Genomic DNA, 23388 nt, shown 5'->3' on the forward strand with positions numbered 1-23388 from the left:
ACAATGGCCAATGGTGAAAGCAACCCAATGTCCACTAGGGGATGCATGGAAAAACAAAGTGTGGTAGATACATCTAATGAGATAATCTTCAGCCTTAAAAACAAAGGAAATCCTGGCATATACCGCAAAACGGATGCATCTTTAGGGCATTATATGTAGCAAAGTAAGCCAGTCACAAAAAGACAAATACTATATGGTTTCACTTGTACAATGTATCAACAGTAGTCAGGCTCAGAGAAACAGAAAGTGGAATGGTGGTTGGGAGGGTGAATGGGAGGGAGACATAGAAACCTGTGGTTTAATGGGTAGAGTTTCCCTTTTGCAAGATGAAAAGAGTTCTAGAGATCGGTTGTACAATACTGTGGATTGACTAAACATTATGGAACTCATAGTTCACAATAGTTATAATAGTTTTATGTTATGTCCTTGTACCACAATGAAGCAACAACCACCACCATAGAAGATGGGGAATGAAAAACCACTTTCCATACTGAAAAGAAAACTTGGCTTAAGAAAGCTCAGATACGTAGCAATGCATATATCTAAGCTGGAATATCCAACTATGCTTTACAAAAAGAAAAGAAATTTCTTTGTAAGATGAATGTGTTCATTTTATTGAATCTCAGGACTGAGACAATTTCTCAAAGTTAAGTTTTGCGACTGTAAAGAACAAAGAACAAATCTGGTGGCATTTGCTCAGTCATTTATTTGGTTTATTTAAAACATGCCACGGGGCCAACATTTCTAAATCTGTGAAATAGAATTAAATGAAACTCAGAGATGGGATGACAACTGAGAGAATTGGGTCCAAACAATAAAAAAACCCTAAAAAACTACCATGTCACCTCACATGTTTTCTTAGAGTCTTCCTTGTCCCCATACCAACCCCAAGACCCAGTTTTCCAAGCTCGGATTTGATCAAGTGGCTTTTAGAACAGAGACCTCATTGCCCAAAAGGGCAGCAACTCCCCAGCCCAAATCCCTCCAACCACAACAGACTTATTAAGGCTTGGAATGTGTGTTCAGGAAGCCCTTATTTTAGGAAACGATTAAGGAGAATTAGGCTAATAATGCTAGGCAGGCAAAGCTTTTGCCCTTTGCTAAGAACTAACTCCTACATGGAACAGTTATACTAATAAAAATCATGTATTTCCTAAATGCCTCGAAATGATCTTTGCACCATGCTTGGCAATTAACACTGTCCCACTGAGGAGCATTTACCCCTCCCCGCCACCCCCCCAGGCCCAGGAGGATTATCTCTGTTTTTGCTCCACCAATGTCTTCTTTCCATGAAAATACAGTGTGAGGCTTTGGGTTGGGGACAGAAATTTCTGCAAGCAGGAATTTTACAGGAGGCTTAATTCCCTTCTCATCTTAGAAGGTGGCAAGGTGGATGGGAAGGGCTCAGTGTCCCTTGCCAGTCTCAAATGGAGACCATGTCAGGAATTTTCTTGGGTCTACCTGTCCTTGACCTCAAGGACTACCAGAAAGCCTTTCTTTGAGTGGCCTGGGCCCCATCTACAGAGGGGATTGTTCCTGTCCTCCACCCCCAACCCACTCTCCCCCTCAGAATAACCACTAGTGGACCTTCTAGGTTATAAGCAATAGCTGTCCCAGCTACTAGGCTGGGCAGGAAGTGACTGCTGGGCAAAATGGGGGACACAGACCCTCCAGTCTTATGCTTTGTCTCCTTGACAACACTGGCCTGGGGAACAGACTTAATTTCTTTCCTTTCTCTGCCCATCCTCCCTGCCCCATAGTTCTTTCTTCCTTCTTTCTCTAGATGCGAACGTACGACATCCAACATAAAGTTGCCGAAATAGCAATCTTGTCTCTGAATATATAAATTGCAAAAATTGATATGAATAAATCTGCAAGTAGCACACTGATTGTGGCACATTTTATCGGTTGCTCGGTGGCTGGGGAGGGGGTGGTGTCATTACACATACAGAAAAACATCTGCAAACTCCCAGTTTCTTTACTTAGAACCGAAGGGAGGCATGACCTCCTGTTCCTTGCCATGAACCCTGAGTTCACACTCATATTTTACATGTTACAGGAAGCCACAGCTCGCCCCGGGGGTGCTGCAAACAGACACTCCGAAGCCAGATGTAGCCCCCCCCCGCCTCTTAATGCACCTGAAGAAGCCGGCAACTCCACTTTCAAAAGCTGCCATGCTTGTAGCTTAAGGTCACTTCAGATTTTGTAAAGAGGAGGACAAAACCAGGAATGCTTCTAGGGCTGGGCTGTCAGCGGGGAGGCAGAGGGATTACAAGAAACCTGTGACTCTGCCTCTTTCTGCCTTTGCTGGTAGTTTTTTTGTGTGTGAACCAGTGCCATACAACAGATTGAGCCTCGGATAAAGGCCTGAGACTGTGCAAGGGCTCCCCGCTGGGCCTCAGCTGTGCTTGCAATTAGCAATAGGCACGCAGTGATTATTGTTGGGATAGCGGATGGCAATGCAAAGTGACAAGTTTTATGGGGGAAGTTGGGAGTGGGGATGTTCTGCAAGTTTCTCTTTCTTTTCTTCTTGTTCTGCAAAAAAAAAAAAAAAAAAAGAAAAAAAGAAAAAAGAAAAGAAAACCTTCCTTGGGAGGCTGCAACCTCCCCGTCTCGGTGAAAGCTAATTTTTTTTACTCCATCATCATTCAAAAGAGTCTTAACAAAATTGTTGAAAGAATATTTTTCTCAGTGCTTCAGAATGTGGGTTTTCTAGGTCAGAGCTTCCTTGCTGCCCTATTTAATGTCAGAAATACCCATTTGCCTCAAATTAGCAGAGCTCGGGAGTTGAGGGCAGGAGATTAAGCACACAAAATTACTCAGCAGGTGACGGTGGGGTGGATTTGGGGGTTGAGAAGTCTTTAAAACTGACTACAAGACATTATATACTTCTGACAAAAGAACATAGTAATCCTACCTGCTTGCTTTAACCACCGTTGTTTGCCTATTATTATGTGCTTTAATGCTCATGAGAGCAAAACTATTGCTGATACTACTCAATTACCATAGTAACTCACACCAGTGACCTCTTATTGCAGGGCTCCCAGCCCAGCTGAACCAATCCAAAGAGTTTGTGTCTTTTTATTTATTTAAAGGGTGACATGTACTTGGACTGGAAGGCTCCAAACATAAACGACTCCTCTCTTTGTCTAGGATAAGAGCTTGTTTCCAAATTGTGAGTAAGAGCCTTTCACCTTCTGAATCCAAGGTGGTTCCGAAGTCTACAGATTTGAGGCTGTGCAATGCCTTCAAGGACATTATGAAGACAGAACAATGCCCAGTAAAAAGAAAAGAAGGTGTTCATGAAAGGCCAGCAGCCTCCCAGCTGCAGGAAAAGTCGTGGCTCCCACTCAACGTCTCCAGCTACCTTCTCCAAAGTTTTGGAATACAAAACGACTACTCAGAGGTTTTTAAGCTTTAAAAGGTAATAAAAGTAGCATTAATGTACACTTTTCTGCCTTCCCACGTGTCTCCAGTCTGAATGCTATTGGAGATTTAGATTCGTTGTCATATTAGCATATTAAATGCTCTGAAAAGTCCTGTAGTAAAGATCCATTTAACTCTGTTTTCCCTAACATATTTGACTAGCGAGTCATTTTTCATGAGACACTGACTAATATTTCTCAGCAGACTGGTACTAGAATGAATCCACTTTGGGAAGAAGTTCTATAGCGACATTCAGAATAGGAATGACAGTAAAAATAGTGACAGCAACCATTTAGCGAACACTTATCTATCAGGGTCAGTTCTAAGCAGTTTATATGAGTTCAACTCATTTAATTCTCCTAACGACCTCAAGGAGTAGTGATTTCAAATCCCGTTTAAAATTTCTGTAGTATATAATCTTTACATATATTCATTATAAAAAGGAAGAAAAGGAAATGTGATAAATCATATGTAATAAATTGGATTTTAGTTTTTATTGTATTTTTCCTACTTCTGACCCCTCAGAGAAACTGAAGCCCACAGGCTCCCTACATATATAATTTTTTCTCTACTTCAGTGATCTATTTAACAAAATGAAATGAAGAGTGAGACAAATTTCTTCAAAATCCTTTGAACTCGATTTACCCAAGAAGCAAAAATATACCTTTCTCTCTCTTTGATTGGTTCCCTAAACTCTACAATACCGGATCAAAGAATATAGCTTAGATATCAAAATCAGAGCAGTCCTTGCCCGTACCCAACATGACCTCTGAAACTGCTGAGCATCAGAGAAATTAAATAAAAATGTAACTAGTGGTCAAACCCTGAATAAAAGATGAGACACGGCCCCCACACCAGCTGTTCTAACAACCCCTGGCTGCTGAGCAGGACCTCTTAGCACAGCAAACTCAGGACACACTCCAGTGTGACTCCTGCCAAACAGCTGAGTGCTTACAGGAAACGTCAGAGGCTGACTCCTCACTTTTAGCAAGTGGACCAAGGAACTATGATATCTAAGAGAAAAGGCACAGCTCTAATGTACCTGGGATTTCTTAGGTCAGACCATTTCCGTCTCCCAGAGGCACAAATAATAAGTCCAATGTGATTAAGCCCCAGTCAGCTTCTAACCATGCCCTGTCTGCCACCTGGGTCTTCCAAGGCAGGTGTGTACTTTGGAATTAACAAACTGAGCACCATTAACAATACCTTTCTCTGAGGCCTATTTTCCTCTGGATATGTTGGGGATTTAGTCATAGGCCTCCCTGTGCATTGAGAAAATGGACCCCTATGCTTTTCGTCTGCGTCCTCTCAAAGGAACCTACTGTTTAGAGAAAATGTATAGTTACAATTTGAATTCACACTTTTAAGTCATCTCAGTCGTTTGAAACTCAATTATGTGGAGAACAGAATTCTAGTTTGGGTAGTACATCCTACTGCCTATTATCCATGGTGAGAAGTGGGAATAATTTATCTGAAAAGTATTCTCTGTATGCAGACAAGAATTTAAGAGGTAGGAGAAGGATTCAGCGTATGAACTGAATTCAGATTATTCACGAACAGCATCTGCCCACTCCTCTGATTGCTTCTTAGGTATGGGAACTGCATTTAGAGTTAACTACATTAATTTGCAAGCAGATTGACGTAAGCAACTGAAAAGGTAATTTGCATATCATATAGAAATGATTATAGAAGTCATACTCTAAAATAAGGATTGTAACTCATGTACAGAATGGAAAGATAAAGCAGAGTGCCAACTTTGTCTTTTTAAAACAGCCTTGGTTAATCACATTAGGGCTAATTTCATAATTTGCACATATTAAACTTTCTATAGTCATGAATCATTAGAGTTTTGCCAGCCAAAGTCGAAGTTCTTACTTAGGAAAATTCACATTGACTTTAGAGAGTTGTTTTCCTGAGCTGAGGTAGTTTTGATCATTACTCTTACTATGAAAAATATGGTCTGCATATTCACATAATTTCCAGGCTATGATGGGCAAAGACTTCAAGTAAATGGTTGAATAGCGTATTCCAGGTCAAACCACACAGCTAGTTTCCAAGACGATGAGGAAAGGACACAAATATACCACCTAGCACGTGCTGTCCAGAGTTCCAACACAATAAAACCTGGCAACTATAACTGGATCCAGAACACTTTTCTACAGTCCTCCATGCAGTTTGAAAAGAAGATCTATGTCAACTTAGTGAGCATTAATTCTTAGGAGAATTAATTAATTCCTACAATTCTTTTTAGGAGCTGGGGATGGGACTGAGTGGTTTCCAAAAAAGCAGTCAACAAAGGAGAATTGGGAACAGAGACAATACTCAGATGGTGGTTTAGGAGCATTAAGTTTCAAAAGAGAAGGCCAACTGAAAGGCAGGCAGGAGGAGAGACAGCACAGGTGGATGGAGGAGGCATATGAAAGCCTTAGGTGGAAACTTTGAGGGGTTCATAGCACTGCCTGTTTAAAAGAGGCCAGAAAACAGGTTCTGATGCTGGGGCTCAGGGATGAGGAGAAGAAAGACAAAGTGTTGCTTTTAAAAGTTAACATGTGTTTTCACCATGTACAGCTGGGCTCTGCCTCCAATGGCGCCCTTTCCTCTTGCTTTATTTTAATCTCAGGAAACCATATTCCCCTCTTGCTACTTCTCACTGCATGCAACTCTATTTTTTTTTTCTCTTTCTGAGAGGGAGGAAAAAAAAAACCCAAAAACCATACATTTGCCAGATCACTTACCCAAACCTTACCCTAGGGAGCCAGCCATCCCATCTGTAAAAGACATAAACCTCAGACAATTGTCCGTATGCAAGATAAACATTCAACTTTGCTGGGTGCCCTCAGTATCTACAGATGGTTTTGGATCCACCAGCCAGGAGGTAAAGAAGCCTTAGCTAGGTCCCCCATTGAAGCCGCCTTTAGATGGGTGTAGGACCTGGGCACAGAGAGTTAAACCATAAATTAGCCATGAGTTAATATGTGCAGCCTGGATCAGGATCACCCTGCCTGGCCATCAATGCTTTTCCTCCACGAGGCTCTCTCCCCCTTTCTCTCCAGACTCACACCCCCCACCTTTTGAGGCGAGAGAATAAGAAATTAAACACTTGTGGGTTCATTCGAAAGAGTGAATGAAATTGAATAAGCTCTCAGTACTTGAGGCACACAGCGAGCGCCTGAATGGGGCAAACCTCCTAAGTTGAATGGAGTGTCTTTTGGGACCAATTTGTCTCTTTTCACTCTTTATTCTTCCCTTTTTGCTGACAGATGTACAAAGGCGGAACTGCGCCGTGCAGCTTATCCGCATGCACCCACGGCAGCTGTCACTTTTGTCGAGCAAGTTAATCAAGCAAATGCCACCATATCCCACTTTCTATAAGGAACAACATGTTATAGACAGTAGTCTTGCTAGAAAGAGACTTTATTTTAACTTTGATTGGCTTGGTTCCTCCTCCCCTCCCAACACTTTCCCCCTTCCCCCCAAAAAAAAGGAGAGGGAAGGGGAGACTCTCCCCGAGCCAAAGATCTGGCTAGAACAACGTTAGGTTTATAATAATATTGTGCATGAGGCTAAAGATTCATTTGGAGTTCTTTCATAAGGACTGAGGGATGCCCTGGGTCTGGTTTTGTTTTTGGTTTATTGCTATTGTTTGTGCTGGAAGGTTAGGTTGCATGTTTCAACTTATAAAAACTGAGGGTAGAAAATAGTATTATGCTACAATGTCTTGGATTAATTTGATTCTCTTTTCCTTTATAAAGCAGGTTGTGTTATTTACATATTTCTTTTGCTAAACCTCCTTGCCTGTCCAAGCTCACAAAGACCATGCTAAATACATAATGGTATCGCTTTGTGTATCTTGCCGTTAGTGAGTTCTTGAAGCTAAACGTCCAAATTTATTTCTCATGTGCACCAACAAATGCACACAGGCTCCGTCACGCTAATTCCGTGGAAACCAAGTGGGGAGCCTTTGCAAGAATTCCCTCACGTCCACATCCACGTCCCCGGCTCTGCAGTCATCACTATTTGGTGCTGTTCAGAAACCACAGGCAGGAATGAGCTTCATTAAACCGGGCACAGAACTGCCCTTAGCTGTCGCCCTCAAGCCCCCACTCACTCGGACAACTGAATGACAAACCCAGACGTATTTTGAATAAACAAACTCTTCAGAAACAATGCATATAGACCACTTTCCACTGGCCAAGGGATTTGCCACATTCAAGAGTTGGCTAACAGCTGACGATCTATCTGGGAAGCTCTTAAAAGCTTCAACACACACACACACACACAAACTCCTCTTTCTTTCTCTAGCTGTCTTTCTGCTTTTATTCCTTTCCTCCTTCCTTCCATCTTTCCTCTTTCATTGCCTTGTCACATTGTTTATTGTAAGCTTTGACTGGAAATAAATCAAGGAAGGACTTGGGTGATACCTGATCGAAAAATTTCACACTGCTGACATCTTAGGCATTATTGGATAATGACCAGGTAATGACTTAGTTGCAACTCCATCTGTATTATGCACAGATTGTATAACCATGTTATTCTGCAATTTGGGATTACTTTTTCCTCCCTGTAAAGTAGTGCTGACTTGTGAAAGCGCTGAAAACTGAGCTATGTGGGTAGATTAAAAGAATCAACAGGGCCTCACAGGAAAATCTAGGGCATTGTTGCTTAATAATACCACTGTGTCAAGCTTTGCTTAAGAACTTAAGTTGCCACCATAAACCATTTATCAACTGTCTGGGATGAAATGGTATTGTGTTACCATCATCCCCCTCCGCCCCTGCAAAACTTTATTCTTAAGGGAGAAAAGATCTTAGAGCACAGAGGGAGATATAGACTGGAAGCTGAAATGTACCTCTTCGTTGGGCCTAGGTAGAAGGGGGTTTTGCAGCACGTATGGTGTGTAAGGTTCCCTTCAGCGCTCAAGGCCCCCGTAGCTCAGGATGGGGTTGTACTCTGAAGTGGGCTACAGCGGTACTTTGTGAGATCATCTTTCTTTAGGCCTAAGTCCTGCTGGTGTTCACAGACCTTGACCACATTGATCATGTCCTCACATTCAGGAGGAAGTGCACTCCAGTGGGGTGAGTTATCATAAAGGGGGTCTCTCTGATTAGTACTGCAACATGCATTGTTAGTGCACAAGCCATGCCGAATAAGCCCACAGGGCCACTGATTGGCAATTTCTGCCTTGTATGCTGCTGTGACACCATGTAAGAAATAGTGGTTATTTTAGGAAGAACCCCAGTGGATGAATTTGGGACACAGAACACTAGACAGAGCGGGACTCTTGAGGGTAGGAAAATACACATTTGAATAATATAGCTTTTCTTTCTTTTAATTTTTTTGGCAGCACTGGGGTTTGAATTCAGGGCTTCACGCTTGCTAGTCAGGCGCTCTACCACTTGAGACATTCCTCCAGACCTTTCCTTTATTTTCTAAAGCATTATGGTTATGGGTCCTTTCTTTGGGTCACAAAGAAAGGTTTGAATTTAGGGTGGATCACTTTTCAGGCTTCTAAACTTGGTGAAGTCAATTTACCACTCAGTGACCCTACTTCCTCCTGTTAAAACCTACTTCATAGGGAACTCATGAGAATTACCTGCATTATGACATTTAAGGACCTAGAATAGGGCCAGATACAGAAAGTACCCGGTCAGGCTTCATCAGCCTCAATAAAATGTAAAACAGTTGTAAGCTACTTCCTTCCTTGGCTACTAGAAGATTTAAAAACAATCACATCTTTAACAAGATGGTATTATTATCTCCAACGCAATCAGAGAAATATACATAAAACAACTTTAAGTAAATGTTATCATTATTAAACATCAACTTATTAGAACTTTTAATTCATTGGAGTCTTTCCCCCTGTTTGCACTTACCCCTTTAGGAGATAGCTATGCCTTTCCTTCCCCTGAAAAGTCCTGCCAGGGACAGAATCAGAAGAGTAGCTGTATGTATGTCAACCCCATCCTCCCAAGGCATGGGAGCACTGCATTCAGAGTCAGAGAACTAGCAGTACACTTCTGGATAATTCACTCATTTTACATCTTCATGACAGATAGTGACACTTGGGGTTAAATAGACGAAGTCAGAGTTTGAAAAAATTTCAACCCCAAGAATTAGATTCTGCTTTCAAGGCACAGTAAAGTGGAAAGAGAACTAAGACCTTCTAGAAATTGTTTCCAAAATGGATGAAACAGAAACATGAATGTTCACATTAACTAAAAAAATCAAATGGGCCCAATTAACTCATTCCCTATTAAATTAACCAGCACACTGTACTTTGAAAGCTTCCAAAAAACTGAAGTGGTTGCAAACCTCCACACTGAGCTCCTTAAAGAATTTAATTACTATTTTTAAGTTAAGAGTTGGAAACAATTGAAAATATATATGACAAAGTATACAAGTTAGTAATAGGAGGTAGTGAATCACCAATACTGGATTAAACAATACTTATTGAGGGCTTATGTAGGCCAGACTGTGGGGATAGCAATGGTAGGACAGTCAATATCAATGGTCTCAGATCTGGTGATGGAAAACCCACAGGTTCAGGAACCAGGTCCTGGCCTTCAGGTATTGGGGCACTGGGTGGGCTCTTTCTGGGCCTTGGGCTTTTGTCTTAAAATGAAATAATGCTATCTTATTCTATCCCATCACAATGTTGCTACAGGAAGGAAAAGAAAAGGATAAGAAGTTGTCTTGCTGGGCACTGGTGGCTCACGCCAGTAATCCTAATTACTTGGGAGGCAGAGATCAAGAGGATCGTGGTGCACACCTGTAATCCCAACACTCAGGAGGCTGAGCAGGAGAACTGAGAGCTTCAGGGAAGATTGGGCTACATAGTGAAACCCTGTCTCAAGAAAAAAATAAAACAAAACAAAAAACAGTGATGGTGGTATCAAGGACACTCCTAAAGAAGCAATAATGTCTTCTTGCTTAGCATCCAAGCATAGACTTCTATGTGTTTCCCCTCTCTAATCTTCAGCATCTGTAGATTCAGTCCAGGACTGGGGCCTCCATCTCATTGGGATCCTTGTTTGATTTTTGGTCTGGGGATGGAATCTAGGCCTCACATATGCTGGGCAAGTGCCCTTTCATTGAGATTTTGGTTGATATGAAGACATACGTTTTTAAGGGATTCTGTAGCACAGCTGGACTCTGCTACTTGTTTCATGTCCTCTGATCATTCCATTGCTGGCTTTTAAAATCCCTCTGGGGGTGGAGTTTATTGCAACCTTTCTTCTCTCTGTTGCAAAGCCTACCTTTACCTTAGGCCAGGGTGTGTGCTGGTTTTTATAATATGACCACTATGGGTGCCAAGAACACTAAAGAATGGCATTTATGGAGTCATTTCTGCTTGTTCCACACTGTGCTCATTTTGTCCTTCAAATCCAGAACTAGGTCTCTCTTTCTCTCTCTCTCTCTCTCTCTCTCTCTCCACACACACACACACACACACACACACACACACACACACACGTATATTGATAGTACTGGGGTTTGAACTCAGGACCTCTCTAACATTTATTTGAGTCATGCCTCCAGTTCTTTTTAATATAGCTATTTTTAGATAGAGTCTTGTGCCCAGGTCAGCCCCAACTCCACTCCTCCTACCTCTGCCTCTTGAGTAGCTGGGATTACTATGCCCAGCTGTACCCACATTTTTACATAGGAAGAAACTGAGGCCTAGGGATGGTAGAGTGACTTAGTTGGAATCACTCAGCTGGTAAGAGGCAGACCCAGAATTGAACTCAGGGATGTCTGACTGCAAAGCCTGTGCTCTCAATGTCTGCATGACACAAAGAAGCCAGTCAGTCCCTCAAAGATCTGAAGGGGCACCTTTTAGTAGCAGGAAGTGACAAGGGCTTCTTGACTCCCAGTATCTGAGCTTCTGTAGGACTGGAGCGCCATGGCATCTACACATTAGCGAGACTGTTCAAGTTGACACAGTTAGGTGTTAATGATCCCATGCGTTTATTTTTACAGTCCCTCAAAAGATGTGTTTGGATGAAGCTGTCAAAAGGACTGTTGAGACTAGTTTCTGTGCTATCTGCCAGATACAGTATTCTTTAGGGTTGGTCTGTGGAATCCCTTGGTCATAAAATGGCCATAGATAATTCTAGCAGCTAATACTAAAACTGAACTGAGACAGCCCATATCATTAACGACAAAGGATTTGCATAGGTGGAGGTGTCACCCAGAGCATGGTGTTTTCACTATGCTCTGACACTGCCTGGGTCAGTCTTTGGGATGAGGCTGGGGCATGCTGTGTATTGGTGGGCGTTTATAAGCATCTATGACCTCTGACCCCCAATGCCAGTAGTGTACCCTGCAGCCTCCATGTTGTGATAACCAAAAATGTCTCCAGAATGGCCAAAATGTCTTCTACAGGACGAAATCATCCTAGATGGAAATGGTGACTTAGAGGTCCCCAAACTGGCAAAGTCCCTAGTAACTATGTCTTTTTTCTTTCACAGGATGCTAAAGAATGATTTTTCTGAAGAAAAGGGACTGAGATTACTCTGCCTTAAGGGTGACTTAGAGAATTGCCCTAGAAAACAACCCATGAATTTAACTTTGCATAATTTATATATTTTGGTTTCTTTTCTTTAAAAAAGTTTTTTTTTTTCCCTACACAATTAATGAGAGGAGGTTTTCTAGCCTGGTTGGCACATGGATCTGGTAATTAATAATAACCCCATTCTGGGTAAGACCTGGAGCTTTGTTGGCACGATTGGCTTCAGTCCAGGGATGGTCGGAGTAAAAGATTCTGCCAAACACAGGCAAAGCAATACGGCAAGTGACACTACCATTTCGAGCCTTTTGATACAGGAATATTCCCATTGTGGGAGGATCACTAGCCTCCTCTAACTGGATTTTTAGTTAACTCGGCAGGAGTTTAGCAGAACAGGAGGCTGCTAAGTGTTCTCTTCTGGATTGGGAATTGGAATGAATGAAGTATTTAAGTGGAGCCTTCTTTTCAGATTTTTGGACACACAAAAATAACTTGCAGCCAAACGATGGTGGAAGCAACAACGCTTTTTTCTTTCCTTTCCTTTTTAAAAAAAATCAGGGTCCTGATATAATTACAAAAAGGAAAAGACAGAGAAGCAATCAAGGGAATTGCATTGCTGATCTCACACACTGCTTCAGTTCCTTCCCTTGGCTCCTAGTGGGATTATTCTGGGGAGATCCAATAGGGGACGGGGGTGCAGAGAGTCTGGGATGTCCGCACAAGCTCTTTCCGTCATTGCCTGAATTCTCTCAAGCACAATGTACCTTGCAGACTAACTACTGGGTTGACAAATGGACTTCCTGGAGTAATCATCCTAAGAAAGACTAAGTTGTTGCCACATTTGTACGTGATGGTGAGGGTGACAGAGGGACTGTGATATCTGCAGAGGAAGGGTTATCTTGTACACATTCTTGCAGTGACCTCTTTTCTGGCTCATTCATATCAGTGATTCACAAATGGGGGTGATTTTTCCCCCAGGGGAAATTTGGCGCTACCTGGAGACATTTGTTGTTTTCACCACTGATGGTGACGGTGGTGGTGGTTTCTGCTGGCATCTACAGTGGAAGTCTGGGATGTTGTTCTGTCTGTTAATGTAGAGACTAGCACCCCGCAACAGGGAATTATCTGGCTCAAAATGTCAATTGCAGCCGAGGATGAGAAACTGTTCTAAATGTGTTTTTCAGGTGGAGGATTGTCACCTATCAGTGCATAGAGAAATCATTGTACTTGAACCACCGTTTTTGAAAGATGGAATAGAACATATTACACTGCAGAACATACAATAAGGGTAGATTTTTTTTTTCAGTTGGGCAAGTAACTTTCCCTCTCTTTTTTATTAGCATGCATTAATTGCACAGAGGGGTTTCATTTTGATACTTCCATTCATGCATATAAGTATTTTGATCAAATCTATCCCCTCAATTATCTTATCCCCCTTCAAAAAATAATATTGTTTTACAAAGTAAATTTGTTTGTTTCTTTTTTGAAATCTTTTTTGTTGCTGCTGTGCTGGGGATCAAACAGTGAGCCTTTGTGCATTTTTGCTAGACAAGTACTCTATCACTGAACTATACCCCAGCCCTAATATTTGTTTCTTCCTGTGAGTTGGGGGAAAATAAGGTTGAAAGTCACTGATCTTGTTCAGCCCTTCTCAAACTTTGATGTAAAATGAGATTGTTTTGCTTTTTGGTGGGACAGGATTTGAACTCAGGGCTTCATGCCCTATCACTTGAGTCACATCTCCAGTCTTTGATGTGCATTTGAAAGATCAAAGAATCTTGGTCAAGTGCAGATTCTGACTTCATTGGGGCTTGGGTTAGGTTTAAGATTGGGCATACTTCCAGTTGATGGTGAGGAGGAGATCTTCAGCCTACTCTCAGGACAACAAGAACATATAGGTAGTGTTTTAGATTCATTCATTGAGAAGAAAAATGAGAGTAAGTGACTATGGCTCTAGACACTGACAGTAAAATGCTTTGATAGCCATAGCCTTTATTGAGCTTGGCCAGGAAAGGAACAGTTTACTGGTTAATTAATGAGAAGTATTTGAAGATTTAGTACACCTTGTATCCTGCAACACAATGCGATATTTGTTCACAAAACGTGACTTGGCTACTCTGCATATTTGTGTGTGTATGTGTGTACGTGTGCATGTATGCACATGCGTACTCATGCATGTGTGGTGTGTTTAAGAATCTGTCACTTACTGCTTCCACACCATAAGTCTGTCATAAGGAAAAAAAAACCCCTTTTCTAATACACAAAAGTATTGTGTGGGTCACGTTAACAAGAATACTGTGACCTTAACTTAACAGAGCAATCAGTTGGGCTTCGTAGAATGATTAATGCAACATTCTCCTCTGGAAAAAGCAAACAAATTAACTGTCTCCACCAAATGTCTCCTGGAACACAGAAAGCTGTTCTGATAAAGACACTTAGCAAAAACTCTTCCTTGCCCACAAGCTCCAGAGAAAATTCAAGACTGGTTTTAAGTACGGTTTGTCTAAATTAAATGAACTCTATTCTATGGATGGTTTTGGAAGGAAGTATCTAGATAACAAAAGAAGGATTTGAAAAAGTGCTACTGAAATGAAAATCTGTGAGGATGACACTCACAAAAACAATCAATTTCCTTTTGGGTAGTAATAACCCATTTTATGCAATAATTCAAATGTATTAATGCCCCCTTATTTTTTCTGTATGCAAGACACCCAGACTTGGAGGGAGTATACCTGTGTCCACATGGGATAGAAATGTGTTTCCATATCTAACACTCCCATTTAAAAGGAATTAATTATTACCATTTTTTTGTTAGGACAAAGGACACAGAGTAAAAGTTGATTCATGTCTCAGTAAGAGATTCATTGCAACAGGGTACCAGAGACATCAAAAACTTTTTATCATCCTAAAAAGAAAAACAAATCTTCTAGTATTGGAGCTTTATTCCTTTGCTAACTATTTTGCTGAAATTGCAAGTATCCCAAGAAGGACAGTAAAAATGATCATATCTGTTTAAAGCAGATGTGGGTGGATGGAGGTAGAATAAACATGAAGATAGCACTGAAGGTAAAATTCTTAAAGATGAACTTGGATTGTTTTATCATTTCAGCTTGGAAAGAAACAGGGCTTAGAATGGGGCTGGGTAAATGGTTTTCCTCAGTTATGGGAATGCAGCTTAACTCCCTGAAAAGACAGCCAGGCAGACAGACAGACACACAATCCTGTTTTTTATATAGTACATATTGTGTATTTATCTCCAGCTACATGTGTGTTTTCCTGTGGTATATCTATCTATAACAGGTAATGTTAGCAATCAAGGTGGGGGGGGGGGGAAGACCATCCACTTGTCATTTCCCTCAGACTCCTGCCCATTCCTATTTCTTCTATAGCTCTAAGGCATAGGAATAGCATGCTTTCAATGTCAGAATTTACTTTGGGGCTCAAAACTGGGTGGAAGAAACAACTGTGTCTCCTTTCCCAACTGTATTATGGATTTATTTTCAAATTCTGATATATATATATATATATATATATATATATATATATATATATATAAATAAATATACACACATACATACATATGTATATGTACATATATATATATATGTATATACATACATAAGCAGACTGACTCTAAAGGATATCTTTGCAGAGTGGCAGACATGCTCTTTAGCTCCATAACTGGGGATAAAAGAGATGGGGTCACAGTTAAAATTGGACTTGTAGAGTATGGAAAAGCTCAGGAAATGGTTGATGTGGAAGGCTTCATTTCATGTTGATTACTACACATGGAAACCCTGGAGTTAACAAAGAAACCTTCCTAACAGTATGGATATGTGTGAGTCAAAGTCACTAGTCCAAGACTTCACGACGGGAGTCATAGTGACACAAGAAATATTGGACCATAAGCCTCAGCATTATCCACCCAGCTCAGATACATGTCTATCTTATCACATGAAATAAAATTCCTATCACTCTTTATAAGACTGACTTGTACCCTCATCTCCCTGGGTTTCTTATAGTTTAGCTATTTTTTTTTAAACTAGCTTCAGAAATTTTCCTTACATACAGAGAAAAGCTTTTAAAAAAATCCTGGTTGAATTCTGCTAAGTTACTAATTATATTTAAAAGAACTACTTGGTTGAATTCAGCTTGATATTTTTTTTTTCCTCAACAAATCAGCTCTATGTTTAGATAGTAATAAACTCCTCCAGTCTGCAGAACAATTGGCATGGAGGTCCCTTTAACAAGTCAGGATCATAGAAAGAGGGCCAGGGCTAGTTAAAAAGAAATTTATGTGGTATCACAATCTTGCCTTGCCTGTGTGGCTCTGCACTGGGTCCCATTTACACAAATCAGATGTAAAGAGTATCTGGAGGACAAATGGGAAATTGTGAGTGCAGAAAGTGCATTAGGTGAGCAAATATTGGCATGGAAAACAGAGCCCCGTAACTTAAAACAAGTCAACTTTTTTCTTTCCTTACTCAGTTCATAAAAAGCACATAATGAATATAAGCATGCAGAAAAACATCTGAAACATTCAGGTAATAAACTCTGGGTTTGGGGAACATAATATTTCCATTTTCTTATTTTTTTTCTTAGCTGCATTCTCTAAAAGTCTACAATGTACACAATGCATGTTAATAATAAAATGTATTAATCACTCATTCTCTCTGACCACCCCTCAAAAAAACACCCCATCCTCCTTAGGTTCAGAAGATCAATTCTGATTTATTTGCTAATTCATTATGATTCTGTTGAGGGGAAGTTCAGAATCTTCAATGAACAAGTAGTTATAAGAGATGATGATGATAATGGAAGAAGCTCACTGGTAGAGCACTTGCCTAGCACGTACAAGGCTCTGGTTTCAAACCCCAAGCACTGCCAAAAAAACAAAAACAAAAACAAAAACAACACACAACAAAAAACCAAAAAAACAAAACAGTTCAACTTTAAACTATGTCAGCCTATATTCTTATGTTGTCAACTCCTCACAAAACTATCAGAAGTCAGTTTCCTATACATGGAAAAACTGAGGCTCAGAGACACTGAATAATCTACCTGAAGTAAGTCAGCTCAGAGTGGTAATACCAGTGGTTTCTACTCCTGTCTGGCTTCACTCCTTACCAATCACTATTCCGTCTATTTCAGAAACATGTTTCACCACTACTTAGGAGGCAGAGATCAGGAGGATTGAGGTTCAAAGCCAGCCCAGGCAAATAGTCTGAAAGATCCTATCTCAAAAATACCCAACACACAAAAGGGTTGATGGAGTGACTTGAGTGGTAGAGTACCTGCCTAGCAAGTGTGAGACCCTACATTCAAACCCTTGTACCACTGAAAAAAAAAAAGAAACATGTTTTACCAAAAATAAGATGGGATCAAGCTGCTATGTAACAAGGAATTCTAACCAAGCTTGGGGCTAACGTCATAAAGTGATGGAGAGATGCTTGTAGTATCTCAGAACAGATAGGAAGCTTTGTTTAGCAAGAAAGACCGGGCTGGGAAAAGCATTTCCATTTCAGTGATGGAGGTTTGGATGAAAATGATGCTGATGGAGATGATGGTGGTAATGGTGGCTAACACTTACCAAGTGCCTCCTCAGAGCCCGATGCTGCAGGTGTGTGTGGCATTTCACCCTTACAACCACTCCACATGGAAGGTTCTGCTTATCATCCCTGTTACCTAAATGAATCAGCTGATGCTCCAAGAGATTAAATACCTCATCCAAAGTCACCTAGCTAATAGAGAAAAAGTATGATGCTCCAGATGAAAGGTTTCTGGTCATCATTACAAAGTCACTCTATTCAGAGCACTCCAGTCTGCTTATTGCTTATAGAAGAGATAGTGCACCACGCCAGGACCTAGAATGTCATATACCTCAATTTTCTTTATTCAGTCCCCTAGAACTGCAACGTATTGTACTGGTAAATTCTATGTACCCTCCTTACCTGATATTCCCTCATATTCTCTTTGTAGTCTATTCTTCAATACTTCTTGGAGCAGTATGACTTCTATTTTGATTAATGTACATTCACATATACGGGGCTCTTGTAATTTAATAAGCTATTAAAATAAGATTATCTGTGATTTCACGTATAAAGGCAACAAGTATATTTTAATAGGCAGAGGTTTCATTTTTCAAATTACCCCTTTAAAGGGAAATATTCACACTCAATTACTGGCTGCCACATAAAGTGGACAAATACAAGATTTGACAATGGAATAGTAAATTAAAATCTGGGCAAGGCAAAGAATACTGAGCAGCATTTTCATCCAAACCTGATCTCGCTGCCTCATTAAGATCTTACGAGGCAGCTTGGTAAAGGGCCCTTTCCTATCTGATAACTGCCAGGGAGAAGCCAAATGCAGAGTCAATCTGCAAATACTTAATCCTCCAGAAGGCAGATTAAGTGTATAATTGACCTAGATAATCCATGTATCATCTCCAGTCAAATGTTCCCTAGGCCTAGTTCACAATGACACAGGGCCTGCAGAAAGCCAGAGCGGATGCAGCATTACCACTAGTGTGGACTCCATCCAAGTCCGAGATGGCTTTTTAATCACTCATCTCCGAGCCTGTGAGGTTTAAATAGATGAATTCACCCTAAGCACATCTCTTTTAATCCCGATTTTCTTCTCAGTCTGTGTCTTCAGGAAGTACAGGGAGGAAAGAAAAGAAATTAATTTTTGTTTAGACCTTGAAATCTTAGGTGCTTCTCTTGATGATCTGATCTCTAATTTCCAAAAGCATGTTTTTGTTTTGAGGAAGATGTTGAATTAATCACTAGAGAAAGGAGAAAAGGAAAGCCATCTGCATGATTTATGGACACTCCAAGTTTAAATGGGTACCTTCAAGTTATTTCTTGAGCTTGTGTTTTCTCCCTTCACTGCTGCTTTAGGAACATGGAGATTATTTCATAGCCAGCTTTTATACTTTCTTTAAAAATCAGAAATAACTGTCAAGGAGGCCAAGCTTCCACTTGAGTTTTACAGCAATCTGATTTTCTTTGAAAAATTCAGCATATTTACTATAATTTAAATTCATTGCCATTGTACATATTGCAATATTCTCTTGATTTAAATCACTGAATATTTTTGCTTCTAAATATTAGAAACTGATTTTTCAGCAAGTGAAAACAATATGTGATCATACTTCATTTTTTAGAAAAAATGCATATAAAAAATGGACAGTTGTATATCTAAACTATCATGAGAAACAGTTTAGGGAATTCTCTTCTGATCAGCACCTCATTTTGGGTTGGTGAGTTTCTTTTTTCAGGTATCTTATCAAAAAAGTATTCTTAGTGTTTTATAGAAAAATGACATAAACCAATTATTTTAATAAACAGGGAAACCCTGCAAAAAATGGTCCGGTTAGGCAACATTATATCCAAATACATTTTACGTTTCTACAATAAACCTACAGAATGCTTGGTTTAAAAAAATTGGTGAAGATGAATTTGGAGAGCATTTTCTTAAGTTACATAATAAAATAGATAAAAATGCAGAACGTCAAATATAGAGCCCCAAATGGTATGCCGATAATCTCCCACAAGCACCCACTTCCAGCCAAAAGTATAATTGACGAAGCAGAGAAAAAGCCAGCTCAGAGAGCATGGGGTAGGGGCCTTGTTAAAACAGAAAACACACCATTAAATGACCAGCTATTATTTGGAATATTCTCAGATACAAACACACATTAAAAGCCATCCAGCCTTTTCTGCAAGGGTACACGCAACAGGGCAAAAAGGAATAAAACCAACAAGCAAGAAATTAAGTGATTTATCAGGTAAATAAAACTGAGACTTGAAACAGTTAAAAACACAACAGGAACACTTAGAACATGCCTCTCAAATGACAGATGCCAGCAGGAATTAAAAACCAGAGAATGACACAACAGTCAGAACCAGCAACCCCCAAATAGCAAACAATTTCCGAGATATATATTTTTCTCCATTCAAAATGCTAATTTGCTATTATTCATTTTTGCCATTTATCAAGATGCAACAATTTGGAAGAGAAATCTCTCAGATCAACAAGTCTTTCTCAATAGGTCTCTACCAATTGTTAGAAACCTGCCCCAGGATCACTACTCCTATAGAATGGAGTTTAAAGAATAAGTTCATTGCTACATGCACTGTAGGTGACAGCTTTCTTAAGACCCTTCTGCCTCAGTATTCCTGCTCTTTGTTGAGCCTGGTGGACACAGGAATTTTACAGAGCATCTATGCAAAGGAATAAACACCGTGCTTGAGGAAACAGAAGCCGAAAATAATCAAACATGTTGGTAATCTGATGTTTTGCTGTTAGATTACAGAAAAACAGTAAGTACTGAATTAAATTACTGAGGCTGCATGGTAATGAAGTTTTTCGAGAAGCTCTGGGGTTTTTAAATGACAAATGTTTTAAATCCATGACAGATTCAAAAACTTTTTTTGCACTACATTAGTTAGGTTGCCTAGCACCAATATCTTCTGGAAATTAGGGGATCAGGTTATTTGGAAAGGAAGAAAGTAAATGGTCAAGAAACTTCAGGTGAAATAAGATCTCAAATAAAAGGATTTTTTTTTTAAACATGGGGTTGGGGGTGAGGTGCCATGAATGATTATAATGGTTAAGGCTTTACAACCAGATACTCAGGAGGGTACAACTAAGACTGTTGGGAAACGTGAAACTTAACTTGTAGGACTTCCCACAATGCTACACGTCTGCTATTTTATGCTAATCCAGTGAGGTACAACAAGTGCCTAGAGATACTTATGAATTTTTGAAGGACCCTAAACAGAGCTTGCCTTCTGAAAAGCATATTCTTAGTAATATTTCTTTTAGCTATCAATTCATATTAAAGACTGGAGGGCTCGAATGTGCTTGTGTTCTTCCAGTCAGGTAAATTCACTTTAGCATCTATGTCAGCCAAGTCTGCCTTCTTACTTTTTAAATAAAGATTCAGTTGCAATTTCCCATAAAAAAGAGCCACCAAAGAGACCCTTTGCCTTGCTGTCTTTGACATGTCTACCTTAAAACAATTTTTTTCCCGGCAGTTGTAACTTAAAAGAAAAAAGAGGAAAAGCAGGTGATTTGTCAATGAAGTGGCAGTTAATCCACAGATTAAACAGCAAATTCAGTACTAGATGTTTTAAGTTGCAGTGAGCACAAGGTTATCTGCACACACACTCACACGAGAACACACACACAAACACACACACACACACACACACGCACGCGCATATACGGGCCACACAAAACTGAGAGTCAGAAGATACTGATCAAAGGAAAAAAAAAAGGCAACGTAGGCATTGAAAAGAACAATTCACAGGCTTCTTGGAAATTTGTAGTTTGGGATTGAATTCAGTGGAGATGGGCAGAGTGTCCACACTCCTCACCGCAGACCCGAGGGTGCCGCCTGTCTGTTTTCAATGCCTATTGGATGGGTGGGGGGACTGTGCCCAGATAGAGTGAGCTCAGGACTTTCATAAGGTCACGCATGCAGAGAACGGGGAAGGCTCGCTGTGAGCTTTATGTATGTATGAGGCATTCTCAGTGGATGTGGGTCATGCTAGAAGATGTACACAGAAAGATTATTTGATTCTAATTCATGCCACTTGATATAATGTGATAAAACATTTGACATGAGAGATAAGTTCCATTTTAATCCGAGAGAGGACAAGTGGGAATAAAAAGTAAGAAGGGTTTTGTCAAAGGAAGGTGATGCAGGGGAGAGAGGAGTATCCAGCACAGAAAAGGGATGATTGGAAAAGGAGGAAAAAAAAAAAAGAAAGAAAGGAACCTTTTCAACACACTAGGAAAACAAATGAGCTGGAAGACAAAGCACTTAAAAGTCAGAAGCAGCAGAATCTGAAAGCAGTGCCAACAATGAGCTCACTTAGCTATGGAACAAAAACACACACACACATACACACACACACACAAAAAACTCAGTGTAAATTGGTGCACACAATCACAGAAAAAATACGGAAACAAGGATTCCATAGTAGACCAAAACATTAGCGTTCGGGCTGGCACTAAAAATTCAAACCTGGACAAGAAGAGCTCACGATTCACAAGACAGAAGCAGTGTGCACAATTACAGCTACACAGAGACAGGAACATCAGCTTCCATGCACTCTGGCCAGGTCTACACTGGCAAATTCAATGGAAACTTGAAGCTAAATGTCTGGCTACACAAGTTAACCCCATCTGCTTTGGCTTGAAAGAGGCAAGCAATTTGAGATGAAAGCAAGAATATTCCTTGTTATTTTTTGCCTCAGTGGCTTACTTTGCCATGCAGATGTAGACAGGGTGGAAATAAGATTGCTTGAAAACTATTTACCCTTGGAAACCTGCATTTTTCTGAGGTTTGGTGTGGGTCTAGAAGCCTAGTGTATTCCCTTTTTCTCTCCCTGCTTCTTCTTGTAAATTTTTAGGGTGTGGGTGGACAAGGGCACCATGATTTGGAAATGCAGCTGAAAGAACAATTCTCACGTATTTGCTAAAAGCCAGGCTAAGGATTTCTAGTTTTCCAGCAGCAAAATCATCTTGGAAGTGATTAAAATGTGACATTTACTGCACATCTGCATGCCACAGCTGGCGTACGAGAGCCCCCTCTCCCCCAGGAGAAGGAGTTGGTCTCAGCTTCGTCTAGAACATCTCCCTCCAGCAAGGCCAGATTGCAAGGAGAAGCATGACCAAGAAAGGGCTTTGCCAGAGAAAGCTGCCTCTCCAACTCTGTGCTGAATGTGCCTGCTTGCCGGGAGGCTGTGTGCCGTCCTACATATCACACAGACGGGGACCGAGACACTGCCACACCAGGAGTGGGTTCGGAACAGATACACGACAGATAAAAGCCTAAGGCAGAGGGAGAGGAAAAGATTTTGTTTGAATCCAGACCAATCCATTTTCTCAAAATGTGACTTATCCTCCTGTCTCTTATTTTGTCACATTTTGGAGGGTCTCCTCCTTGGTCTACAAGGAGGAGAAGGCATTTACTTACATCAAATAACCTTTCTATATACATCTCCTCATTGACCTTATCACGCAGGACATCCTGACAGTGGCGGACGAAAGTCACGTAGGCGTCAGCCACATCCATTCCGGGTTTCTGCAAAGAAACAGGAAAACATGAAAATGGGATTTCCAGACAGTGATATTCATCTTTCCTCTCTTGTCCCCCTGTACCCTTCATTGCATTTCCAGAATCATCTCTCTACTCACAGAATAACTATCCACAGCCTGGACTGGCAGGAGTTCATATTAGAACCTCCTGCTCTTTCCAGAAATCAGATCTGGCTAAGAAGGGAGTTGGAATTGTAGGATTTTATACATATTTTTTACTGTTATTTTTTTTTCTGGCAAATTTATCCAATAGCTCAATCTCTGGACAACCCAGAGACATTCTGGATTTTGCTTTTGATCGAAACCCCCCATTAAAGAAATATCTTAACCTACTCCAC

General features: G+C 40.5%; 1 protein-coding gene across 12 annotated transcripts in view; it reads right to left on the reverse strand.

Moving 5' to 3' along the window:
• The window catches only part of Cadps (calcium dependent secretion activator), a 450183-nt gene that overhangs the window by 16101 nt on the left and 410694 nt on the right, over nucleotides 1–23388 (reverse strand). For all 12 annotated transcript variants that reach the window (XM_074044111.1, XM_020172817.2, XM_074044112.1 and 9 more), the window contains one exon: nucleotides 22929–23036. In XM_074044111.1, coding sequence (XP_073900212.1) covers nucleotides 22929–23036 — 108 coding nt within the window. The remainder of the gene's footprint in view (nucleotides 1–22928; nucleotides 23037–23388) is intronic.

The sequence above is a fragment of the Castor canadensis genome, chromosome 10, assembly GCF_047511655.1.
Source record: "Castor canadensis chromosome 10, mCasCan1.hap1v2, whole genome shotgun sequence".
Classification (NCBI taxonomy): Eukaryota; Metazoa; Chordata; class Mammalia; order Rodentia; family Castoridae; genus Castor; species Castor canadensis.